Below are 11,522 nucleotides of genomic sequence, written 5' to 3'. Positions count from 1 at the left end.
CAACAGGAGGCGGGCGGGCTGGCGGAGAAGCGGCAGGGCCTGCCGCTCACCTGCTGCAGCGGCCCCGCCTCGGCATACTCCTGGACCAGCACCACCTGCGCAGGGAGGGCAGGGGGCGCCCAGCAGGCAGCTCAGCCAAGCGGCAGGCCTGGCGGTGCCGTGCCTCGGGCTGCTGGCCCCGCACCGGCTCCCTCCTAGCGGGAGGCAAACGGCCCCAGCCCACCTTGCTGTCTGCCTCGATGACCTCGAATATTTTTATGAGGTTGGGGTGGTTCATGGACCGCATCACATCCACCTCCCGCCTGCGTCCCAGGGCCAACCAGGGCAGGCAGTGGGGCCAGGGGTCGGGGCAACTCGGGCCAGCCCAGGCGAGCAAAGTGCTGCGGCCAAAGGAGCGCTGGGGCCAGAAGCCCGCCCGACAGCTTAGCCCCGCGCACCTCAGCATGTCCAGGGCCGGCACGTTGTTGCTGCTGGGGCGCGGGCCCAGCATCTGCCGCTTCAGCTGTGCCTTTTGGAGCACCTGCGATGGCCAGCGTGCAGCTCTCGTCGGCGGGCTGGCAGGCTGGCTGGCGGCAGCTCGCGATGCCTCGGCAACGCCCATCCCCCTCTTGCCCCCTCTGGCTGCAGAAGGGCGGCATGGCGCATCCAGCTGGGCTGTAACAAGCTGGCAGCACCAGGCAGTCCCAGGCGGTACCTTGAGTGCATACAGGTTGTCGTCCTGCATGCTGTAGCACAGCTTCACGCTGCCGTACGTGCCCTTGCCCAGAGCCCCCAGCACAATGTAGTCGTTCAGCAGCGTCACAGACGTCTCCTTGCTCTGTCTCAGGCAGGCAGGCAGGCGGGGGGGTGAGTGGAGGGCCCAGAGGCGCACAAGCTGCCAGCACCGCCACAGCAGCAGGCACATGCGTGCAGGCTACTTGGCGGCGGCGGCGGGGCAGCTGCTGGGATGCGCAGCGATCCCTGCCTGGGCCCGGCTGCGCTCACCTCTATCACGCCCACCCGCAGGCCCGAGGTGTGGCGGAAGCCGACGAGGGGGCCGCGCGACGACGGGTTCTCATCCGCCCAGGGCGCCGCCACCGCCACATCCGCCACATCCTGCTCTGCCATGCTGGCATCTTTGACCACCTCATCATCATCTGCAAAGCACGCTGGGCTGGGTCAGTCACTAGCCAGCTCCCAGCGCCCACGCGAGCGGCGGTGGAATGGAGGCCGCCGCCGCCGCCGCCGCACCCGACGTATGCCTTCAACCCTGGCCGGCGGGTGCCAGCCGGCCGTGCGGATCGCACCTGGAGGCTTCTTCTTCTGATCTTCCACCGCAGACTTGCTGCCTATGCACCCCATCCTCGTGCACAAGTGCTCCCCTACGCACCGACGCCGCCTCTCGTCGCCTGCGTGGCAAAAGTCTGAACCTGCTATGTATGTGCTGTTTGTAGGCGCGCGGCGGCGGCTGTAAGATGCTGTCGCGGGAGCACGTGGCAGCAGGCACAGCAGGACAAACTTTTTCGCTTTTCTGAAGTTTTACGCTTTGAGTGGCTCTTTTTTCAATCTCCCAGGTGGATTTATGTGCCACAAGTCCCCTCGAGCCGCCTTAATGTGTCGCGCCATGCCTTTCATGTATGCAACTCAGCAGAGCACTCCCATGATCCCATACAACCCTGGTGAATGCAGGATGCACCAACGGAGGCGTGCTATCGAGCTAGGGAACAGCTGTGCAAATGAGCCTCGCTCTGAGGCGGGGCTCGGTCAGTAGGCAAATGAGTCCAGGGAGCCCGCCCCTTGCCCGCCCGCAGCTGCGCTGATGCCGCTGAGCACAACCAAGTCCTTCCATGCTTGGCTGCAGGCCAAGGAACACATGCAAGTGGGCAGTGGCATAGATGTGCCCGCAATGAGAACCCCACCCCGCCACACATACCTGGGGCTCTCAAACAGCTCCCCCTCCTCTGTCGCCGCCCCCTCATCCACCACCTGTGCCGTCGGGGTGCTAGGCTCCAGCTCTGCCAGCGCCTCGGCAGCCACCTCAACGCCTGCTACCGCCAGCTGCCCTGCCGTGGCTTGCACACCGCAAGCCGCGGCGGCCTCGGCTGCCGCCTGCCCGTCTAACGCCGCCACAGGGATCCCCAGGGCAACCCGCGCTGCGCTGCCGGCATGCCCGCTGCCTTCCCTGCTGCTGCTCCTGGAGCTGCTTGGGTGCCGGCGTAGGCCTCGTAACGCGCCCGGCTGCCCCTCCCATGCGTGCGCACTGCCTGCCACCGCGGCGGTGCCTGCCTCCTGCCCTGCCGGGTACAGGCTGGCTGCACTCTCGGGGCGTGCGCTGGCGGCAAGGCTGCACTCCGAATCAACCGTGGGCAGCCCTGCAAAAAACACCAGGAGCAGCAGCCGTGATGCAGAGACTCCGCAGCTATTACACTGCTTCTGGCTGCACACAGGAGCAAAGGGCTCACCTAGCGAAGGCATGTGCAGCCAGGATGGCAGGGAGCCCCTCATGCCGCCGCCGGCCAGTGCCCGTCGCTGCAAGCAGACAGGCAGGAGGAAACATGTCTGAGGAGTGGCAGAGCGTTTGAACGCAAGCCAAAGGGCAGCAGGCAAGATGCCGTGCATGACAGCACGTGACGGGACGGCATGGCAAGCACACCTGGCTTGCCTGCACCGCTGCCCTCTCCAGCTTGGCCTGCTGCCGCACTTGCAGCGCGATCCGCTGCATCAGTTCCTCGATGCATATCTCAATGGCACAGGCAGCCTGCGGGAACACAACAGAAGGGCGGTGCGAGGTGGGGTTGGCGGCAGTGGGGTGGGGAGGAGGCGACACGGTCGGCCCACGGTGCTCCAGGGTGCGGGTCCTGGCTCGCGGGCTGCGCCACAGCGCCCAGCAGCGGGGTTGGCGTGCCTGAATGGCGGGCAGCTTGGCCCACACCGCCTGCTGGCCGTGTCGCATTGCCTCCCAGATGTCGTCCTGCGTGAAGTTCATGGCTGCCTTGCCCAGGGGGAATGCGGTGGGCGGCAGCGCCACCGTGATGTCGCCCTCCCACGGCTGGGACAGCATCTTGAGGAGGCGGGTGTTGGGCCAGACGGCCAGCAGCTGCTGGCACCTGCAGGGGGCATGGGGCGGAGGGAGCAGACAAGCCTGGGGGTTTGGGAAGGCGCTTGCTTGGATGGCAGAGGCGCCCAGCCCCTTTGCCAGCCCGCGCCCTTGTGACCCGCCTGTGCTTGAACTCGCTTTCCAGAAGCCTGCCCATGGCAAGAGGCAGCAGGTTCTTGAGGGACACAATGCCGATGATCCATGGGTTCGCCTGCAGCACGCAGCAGAGGAGGGAGGCCGCTGGGCACGCCGTGCCACCAGGCAGCGCATGCTGTAAATGCAAACACCACGGGCAAGTGCGCTTGGCGGAGTGGCGCTGCCAGCAGGGCGGGAGCGGTTGGCACAGGCGCACCTGGGAAGCCAGGAAGAAGCTGCAGGTGGGCAGGGCAAGGCGAGCAGTGGGCGCCTCAGTGCCGTTGGCAGCCAAGAAATGACCACCGCCGCCACCAGCCAAACTGACATTATCAGAACTCTGCACATGTTCCTGTGCAAAATAGAACCCATCCCTCGTGCCCCAGAAAGGCCCCCACTCACTTGACATTGAACAGCTGGCTGAGGCCCCTCATCGGCAAATCCTCCTCCAAGCTGCCATCGCACCAGCGCCGCTGCGACTGCGCCGCACCCATCTCGGAGAAACGCACGATGTTGCCAGCTGGATCGGCAGCGGGGGGCAGCATGACGTTGGAATTGAGCTGCAATGCTGAGCCATGCCCCTGTGGTGCGGCGCGGCCTCCCCTGCCCACCCAGGACCAACAGCAAGCACGCAGCGCACCGGCGTCACGGGCGAGCAGGTCTTGCGGTGCAAAGAGGAAGGGGAATGCCGAGGAGCAGGCGACCGCCGACCAGATGAGGACGTTGGGAGCTGCACGGGCAGGCAGGCCAGGCGGGCAGTTAGATCAGTTATGAGGGGCGGGCCTAGACCCATTCAACAGCCAACAGGCGCCAACAGGCACAGAATATTCAGGCCAGACCTGTCAGGTAGTTGAGCAGTCGGGATGGCTCTTTGGTGTCTGCTGCCGTCACCGAGATGCTCAGGATGCGCCCTGCACGGCACAGGTTGGTGCAGGAGCAGCTGTGTGGTTGGATGAACTGCTGCCACACACCATTGAGTGAAAGGATCCTCGCAGCGACCAGCAGCAGTGCTGAGCAGCAGGCAGCAGTTGGCCAACAGCCCGCACACGCACCGCTGCGCTGGTACGCGTCCAGGAACGTGAGGTCTCCCAGCAGCTTGCGCAGCCTGCCGGCAAAGAAGCCATGGTCCTGGATGTAGCCGCTGGACAGCAGGTGGCGCATGAGTGCCGAGTTGCTGTTGTTGGCCTGCAGCAGCGGGAGCGGCGGCGGCAGCGGGGTGGGTGGCGGCAGGACCCGAGGGACCCAGGGAGCCACTGCTGTGCCTCGCAGGAGGCGGAGTGGCTCGAGGCGGAGCGGCTCGGCACCGCGGCGTGGCACGGACAACACTGTTGTTGCACGGGGCGGGTGGCACTCACAAAGAAGTCGAGGCCGCTGGTCCTAGGGAAGTCTGCAACCAGCGCATGCACCTCCTCGTCCGTTCGTGTGCACAGCAGCGAGGCGCCTGCGGCAAGGGCGCGCAGGGCACGACGCGGGATGGGTGCCGCCGCCGCGCTTCCCTACCGAGTCAGCAGCCTGGCAGCCACCAGACGGCACGGGGCGCGCCGCGCCAGCCAGGCAGGCACGCCACGGTCACAGCGCCGCACAGCAGCGGAGCCAGGGGTACCCTCGCACCGATGGAGCCTGCGCTGCTGCCTGACACCACCCGCGGCAGCAGGTTGGCATCCAGCAGCGCCCGAACCACGCCAAAGTGCCTGCAGGGGGCAGGGACAGGGGGCAGGGGTAGGGCGAGGCCTGGTCGGCGCCGACAGGCTGACGAAAGAAGACCCATTCGTTGATGGTATCGCCATGGCGCCGAGGGCGGGCCAGGGAGCACCACCATGCCGGGGCGCGCCGCGCCAGGCTGCCGCCTCACCAGAAGCCAAAGCTGCCGCCGCCGCTGAGCACCAGGCCAGTGCGGCCGTACGCATGTCGCAGCTCCCGCAGGAACGCCAGCCGGTCCTCCAGAGCCATGTCTGCGGCGGTAGAGGCAGGGGGTAGGGGTGGAGGTGGGGGTTTGGGGTGGGGGTGGCAGGGGGCCAAGCAGGAAGGAGCAGATGGCGGCGGCTCCCACAGGCTGCGCAGTGTTCTGGCGCTCAGAACCCGCGGCCCTCAAGTGACCAAGCGACATACGGCCCACAATGCCGGCAAGCCAGCCGGCAAGCCACCCCTCCCGCGCCTGGGCAGCTGGCGATGTGGTGCAGGCAGCGCTTGACCTCCTCGATGTACCGCTCCACCGCCGCCGGCAGCACCGGGCAGTGCCCCGCCGCCTCCATCAGCGCGCTGCAAGGGCCATGAGAGGTGGCAGGCAGGCAGGTGCCACGCAGTGGCATGTGCAGGCACCGGAGAAGAGTGGTGTGGAGCCACACCAGGGGCCTGGCAGCAAACAGTGCGCAGCAGGAGCTGCGAGGCGGGGCACCAGGCGGTGCGCCCCACCTGGTGCTTGCGCTGCCCGCCTGGCGCAGGTAGTCGAGGCGCAGCGCAAAGCTGAGCCCCGTGATGTCGCCGCTCTCCCGCAGCTTGGCCAGCACCGCCGCCCGCTGCTGCAGCTGCCGCCGGCTGCGCACCTGCGGCGGCAGAGGCGGGGAGGGTGGCAGGAAAGGGAGGGGGTCAGAAAATGGAGGGTCTGGGGTGATTCTCAGGGAGGCGGCAGGAGCGGCGGGTGCACAGTGGTGTGCATGCGCGGCGCCACACATGACATGGGTGGGTCACTGGCAGCGCCTGGCGGCACACCCCACCTCCTTGGGAGAGCCAGCCTGGCACCGCCTGCTGCTCATCTCGTCCAGCGCCACGGCATCCTTCACCCACTCACTGCGGGCAGGCAGGGCAGCAGAAACAACCGACGCTTGGGCTGCAGCGCGCAGGTCCCATGCTGCCGATGATGCCGATGCTGCCAACGCAGCATGCCAGATGCAGGCGCCGGTGCACCTGTAGCTGGAAGCAAAGCGCAGCGCCCGCTGCAGCCGCTGCTTCTCCTCCCGCCGCCCCCAGCTGCCCAGCAGTGACCAGACAGCGGTGCACCCCGAGCGCAGCAGCTTGTAGGCCAACACCGAGCCCAGCAGCAGGTGCCAGCGCCGTAGCGTGAAGGGGAGGCGGCGCTGCAGGCGCGGGCGCCTCAGCGCGGCGGCCAGCCACCACCCCGCCGACAGCAGCACACGCCTGCAGCGTAAGGCAACTGTTCAGGTGAGGACCAGGATGAGCGGATGCATGGGTTGGGCGGGAGAGGAGAGATGGAGGGCGACTCACCGAGCCAGTGCCGCCAGCGCCGCCCGCCCGCTACCAACCAGCGCCAGTGCCCACTGGGTGCGGCGCTGCAGCGACATTTCGTGAAATGGTTGGATGCGTCTCTGACCAAGGGTGAGGGGCACGGGCGACCCCGCTTGGGGCCATGCGCTCCTTGGCATTCGTGAGGGCTCCGACATGGCGAAAGCAAAGTCCCAAAAGAGGGCTGGCGCGACACATAGAGCGTCGATCGCCCCTGAGCCCGCTCTCCGCCACCTGTTTCTTCTTGGACAGGAGCTGAGCTGGCGGCGGCGGAGCTGGCGGCGGCACGAGAACCCTTCTGCCCACTTTCTGCAGTGTGCCCACTTTCCTATGTCCCCTCCCCCAGGTCCCTGAGACGCTCGTCTGTACAAATTTACAGGGAGGCAATGAATGGGGCGGCACGAGAACACTATGGAGGGCAGCGCGCTACGGGTCGCTGCATACGGGCGGCGGCGCAGGGGGCAGGTACACTGGGCGCCTGTGCGATTCGTGGAAACAATATTCAGCGGGGGCAAGCAAGTTTGATGGAAGGGACAGATCGGGGGGGACAAATCAAAATGGCAGTGCTGCGGTGCGAAGCAGGCGCGCGGAAAAGGGCGCCGCTGGCACAACAACAGAGCCGACTGCTTGTGGAGTGTGCTCGAGGGGTGGGGGGGGCTCAGTTGCTGAGCTGGAGGGCGCGGTGCACAGCCGCACTGCCTGTTGCGGCAGATGAGCCAGGAGGCAGCAACCCCAGAGAAAGACAAAACACGGCAGCTCGAGCGGGGCCAAGCAGGCAATAGGGCAGGGCTTGGGGAAAAAGAGGGAGGCAGAGGCATCGCGGCAACGGGAATGCACGCTGCTACCGGCCGTGGCAGTGGCGAGGGTCTATTTGAGGGGGGTGGGGTGCGTGTGATTGAGTTGTTGGGTCGGTCAAAACTGGCAGTCGGGGAGGAGGAGGGGCCGCGGGGCACGGGGCGTCACCTTGCCTGGCGCGCGGCGTGCTGCGCCATGGCGGCCTGCAGCTGCTGGGCAATGGGGTCCAGCGGCTGCCCCGCCACCCCCGACGTCGCCACCTGCAGGCCGTCCAGCAGGCTGGTCGCCGAGTGGCCCCGGCTGCCCAGCTCCTCCGACTGGCTGTCGCGGTGGCTGGGCGCGCCGCTGGCCGCCTCCAGCTCGCTGCTGGGCGCGGCGTAGATGGTGGGCATCACCTCCAGCTCCTTGGCCGCATCCCGCACGGCAGCCACCGCGTCCACCTCGTCTGCAGGCGCGCGCGGGGGGTAGGGGGTGGGGAGACCAGGAGGCACACTCGCCGGTCAGCAAACGCACAGCCTGTTTTTTGGCTCTCCAGGCTGCCGACCAGACGCCAGCTGTCTGCCAGGCCGTCGCCGCGCCCCGCCAGGCCATCCCCCCACGCCCAGCCCAGCCGGGGCCTCACCGATGCTCATGTGCTTCAGCAGGCTGCGAGCCTCCAGCTCCAGGTCAGCCACCGCAGACGCCTCGGCCGCCGCCAGCTCGCGGCCCAGCGTCAGGCGCGCGCCCGAGGCGGGGCCGCGGTGCAGGAAGGAGCTGAGGCGCTGCAGGTTCTCGGGCACATCAATCATCTCTAGCGTGTCCTGCTGGCAGAGGGAGGAAAGAAGGGAGGGCAGTGTGAGGGGCACCACGCGCTCCCGTCAGCAAAGCCAGGACGGCCCCACCAGGCAGCAACACCTGCCGTGTGTGCTCATCGGCGCGCGGCGCAGCAGGAGCAGGCGGGCAGGCGGGCGCCGGGGCTCACCTCTGCCTCCGTGCTGCTGGCCGCCCGCTGGCTGCGCACCGCCGCCAGCTTCTCGTCGCGGTGCTCCTGCGCGGCATAGGCGGCGGCGACGGCCGCAGCATCCACCCGCTCCTTGCGCCGCTCCTCCTCGCTGCCCGCCTCGGCGCCGGCCCCGCCGGGCCGCTTGGCCAGGTGCGCCAGATGGGGGTGGCTGCCGCTGCGAGGCATGCCCGCGCCAGACACCCGCGCCAGGCGCGGCCGCTGCGCCCTGGCGTGCGCTTCCCCCGCAGCAAACTCCAGCGGCGACTCGCCGCCGGGCGCCAGCTGGGCGGGGCTGGCAAAGGGGAGGTGGCGCGCGGCGGCGGCGGCGCCGCCGCCGCCGCCGCGTGGCCGCCGCCGCCTCGTCGGCGGGCGCCAGGCCGGGCACGCCCAGCGGCGAGGGCTCCAGCGCGTGCTGCACCGCGGTGGCGGCGCTGTGTGCGCTGCCGAAAAAGGCGATGCCGGCCTGGTCGAAGAGGCGCGAGCCGGGGCTGCTGGGCCGCTGCGCCACCTCCACCACCACTCGCTCCATGGGATAGGCGCTGATGTCGGAGTCCACGTCAGGCAGCATCATCTCCATCTGTTACGCGGGGCAGGGGCGGGAGGGAAGGGGAAGGGGCCGGTGAGCAGAGCTGAAGGGAGGCGTGCAACTCCCGCAACCCTGCGTTTCGCTCGCCGGGCTCCGCCGTGCGGCGCGCAGCTGGCTCCGGCCGCCCACACCCCCACACACATGCCTCCTCCCCCACGCCCACCGCCACTCACCACATCGTTCTCCCAGTTTTTGCTGATGAGGCGGGACAGGCCGGAGCCCTGGCGGCTGAAGCTGCGGCGGTGGCCGCCGTGGGGCGGCGACGCCAGCAGGGCGGCCAGGTCGGGGCCGGGGGTGCTGGCTGCCGCCTTGTCGGTGCCCAGAGGGTCCGGCTCGCCCGGCGAACCCAGGAAGTAGCCGCCCTCCTCTGTCGCCTCGCGCTGCAGGCAGGGAGGGCGCGGGCGGGGGCAGGCCAGGCATCGGCTAGCCGGCGCGGGCTGGCGTCGGGGCGGGAGGCGGGCGCGCGAGGCGCTCCAGCGCGGCGGCAGCGCCGGCGGTGGGGTGCAGGCGCCTGGCCGCCTGCCAGCGGGGCAGCCGAGCCCCACCTGGATGCCCAGCGACATCTCTCGGAACAGAGCCTTGTGCTGGTCGGCCTGGAAGCTCTCCTGCTTCATCAGCGGCCGCGGCGGCAGCAGCGGGGAGTGGACCGAGGCCTGCAGCAGGCAGGGGGCGCAGGGCAGGGCACGGGTGTGGGTGGCGTGCTCAGTGGGCCCGTTCCGCTCGGGCCCTGGACCCGCAGCCGCGGCAGACTGGGCCACAACGGCGGCGGCGGCAGCAGCCTCCTTGCAGCCACCCACCTGCTGCGCGGCGGCTGCTGCCGACAGCTGCGTGGCCACGCGCTGGTCTGTGTACAGCACGCCCGGCAGCGGCCGGTGGTGCTCCGGCACCGCGGGCAGCGCAAAGGGATCGAACTCGCCGCTGCCGGAGCCGCTGCCGCCGCTGCCGCCGCTCTGCAGCAGCTGCTGCAGCTGCATCTGCTGCTGCACGACGGCCGCCGCCTGCTGCTGCATCGCATACTGCTGCGCCAGAGAGGGCAGCGCAGCGGCAGCTTCCAGCGTCATGCCCTGTACCAGCGGCAGCTCCGTCTCCCCGCTGCCCTGGCTGACCAGGTCGCTCTCTAGGGAGGCGGCGGTGGCCAGAGGGGAGAGCTTGGTCTGGCTGGCGCCGCGGCGGCGGCCGCCGGCCGCCGACGCCGCGCCGGGCGGCGGCGAGTAGGCGCGGCGGTGCTGCTGGCGCGAGGCGCGCTGCGGGCGGGGCGTGCACCCCGCCGCCACGTCGCCCGCCAGCTCAGCCGACGCCGCGCGCTGCGTGCCGGCGCGGCTGCTGGCGCAGCACAGGTAGTGCACCAGCACGATGTGCTCCTTCTCTGGGTCCAGCTGCCAGTAGCAGCGGCGCTGCGGGGGCGGGAGGGCAGGGGCAGGGAGGCCGCGCGGGCGACTGCTTCAGGCAGGTACTGTGCATTCATGTGGAGGGGCCATAACACCTCGCACAGGCAAGGCCGCCCCACCCCGCTGCTGCTGCTGCTGCTGCTGCTGCTTGCTGCTCCCCAGCGCACCTGCAGCCCATCTTCCTGGTCGGCATGTGCATAGTAGCAGTTTAGCGTTTCCGCATTGCCCACTGCAGCAGGGAGGGCGCGGAAAATGGCGTCGCAGACGTCAGCGAGGGCCGGATGCGCAGCCAGGCAGGCAGGCTGGTGCAGGGGAGAGCAAGGGGCAGCAAGCCTGCAGGGCCGCACCGCACACAACCGCACCGCACCTTTCAGCTTCTCGTGGGTCTCCCTGATGGTCTTGCCGTCGGGCTTCTTGCGCCACGTGTGCCCATCGCGGCGGAAGAAGCGGCAGATGCGCCTGTCAAAGAGGAAGAGCTGGCCGCCTGCACAGAAGCGAGGCAGGGCCGTCAGACGGACGGCGTGCGCCACACGACCGCGCCGCCGGAGCGGGGGCGCCATGGCAGCCATGCTCGACCGGCCCCGGTCCCTCTCCGTCCCTGCGGCCGCCATGAAGCCGGCCAGCACGCACCTGCTGGCCTCACGGGCGGCTCCTGGCAGACTGCGAGACCCGCCCCTGCGAAGCCCTCCAGCAGCTCCAACACTTCTGCATTTTTCAGCCAACTGGTGCGGGCCTTGTCCACCACGGCCGCCACGGACGCCGCGATGTCCATGTAGAGGGTGAATTGCCCGGCGGGCCGCGGGGGACGAGGTGCTGGGCCTCGCCGGTGCCCTGCGCCTGCTGGAGTGCACTGGGAGCGGGTGGCTGTGGCTAGAGCAGGCGGGGCCTGGCCATGCTAGGGGTTGGACTCAGGAGGCGGGGCCTGGGCGGCGTTGCAGCACGGTCTGCAGCTGTGGGAAGTGGTAGGGCCTGCTGTGTGCAAGCTAATTAAAAAAAAATGAGCTAGTTTTGGAGTGGACATGCAGGAGCTGCCGAGGTAGCAGGGGACGTCCGCCTGCTACTGTGCCATCTGGCCTGCAGGAAGGGGTTGCTAAGGCGCCCTCCAAGGACGTTGAACATGGCGTCAAGGCCCGATGCCTGGGCTTCTGCAAGCCGGGCCCCTGTCTGGCCAGCGCGTGGCACCCTTGCAGCGCCGCTTCTCCCGGCTCAGAAGCTGAAGTGAATCTGTAAGGGCGTGCTATGTGGAGCTGCTTACAGGGCTTACCCTGGAAGGGCGCTGGTGCACGGCTGTGTGCAAGGCTTGGGCGCGGGCGGCGCCTCGCG

The 11,522-nt window shown here is 69.0% G+C and overlaps 2 protein-coding genes across 2 annotated transcripts; both read right to left on the bottom strand.

Moving 5' to 3' along the window:
* Positions 1–1,743: 1,743 nt before the first annotated feature.
* On the bottom strand, positions 1,744–6,507 carry CHLNCDRAFT_142167 (hypothetical protein; the record flags this gene model as incomplete). Its single annotated transcript, XM_005850039.1, has 18 exons — positions 1,744–1,834; positions 1,913–2,351; positions 2,442–2,508; positions 2,633–2,737; positions 2,912–3,086; positions 3,421–3,447; positions 3,611–3,728; positions 3,849–3,938; positions 4,048–4,119; positions 4,261–4,393; positions 4,564–4,649; positions 4,820–4,899; positions 5,061–5,160; positions 5,325–5,467; positions 5,621–5,751; positions 5,923–5,995; positions 6,113–6,343; positions 6,431–6,507. 18 exons carry the CDS (start codon positions 6,505–6,507, stop codon positions 1,744–1,746), a joined length of 2,238 nt encoding a protein of 745 aa, XP_005850101.1.
* A 900-nt stretch (positions 6,508–7,407) lies between these two features.
* CHLNCDRAFT_142166 (hypothetical protein) lies at positions 7,408–10,971 on the bottom strand (the record flags this gene model as incomplete). The annotated part of the gene is made up of 10 exons (XM_005850038.1): positions 7,408–7,688; positions 7,866–8,043; positions 8,205–8,507; positions 8,611–8,802; positions 8,985–9,191; positions 9,357–9,464; positions 9,609–10,205; positions 10,367–10,428; positions 10,567–10,683; positions 10,830–10,971. The coding sequence occupies 10 exons, from the start codon at positions 10,969–10,971 to the stop codon at positions 7,408–7,410; spliced, it is 2,187 nt and encodes a 728-aa protein (XP_005850100.1).
* Between the last annotated feature and the right edge of the window lie 551 nt (positions 10,972–11,522).

This window comes from Chlorella variabilis (assembly GCF_000147415.1).
Source record: "Chlorella variabilis unplaced genomic scaffold CHLNCscaffold_4, whole genome shotgun sequence".
NCBI classification, from domain to species: Eukaryota; Viridiplantae; Chlorophyta; class Trebouxiophyceae; order Chlorellales; family Chlorellaceae; genus Chlorella; species Chlorella variabilis.
This window is presented reverse-complemented; position numbering and strand designations above follow the sequence as displayed.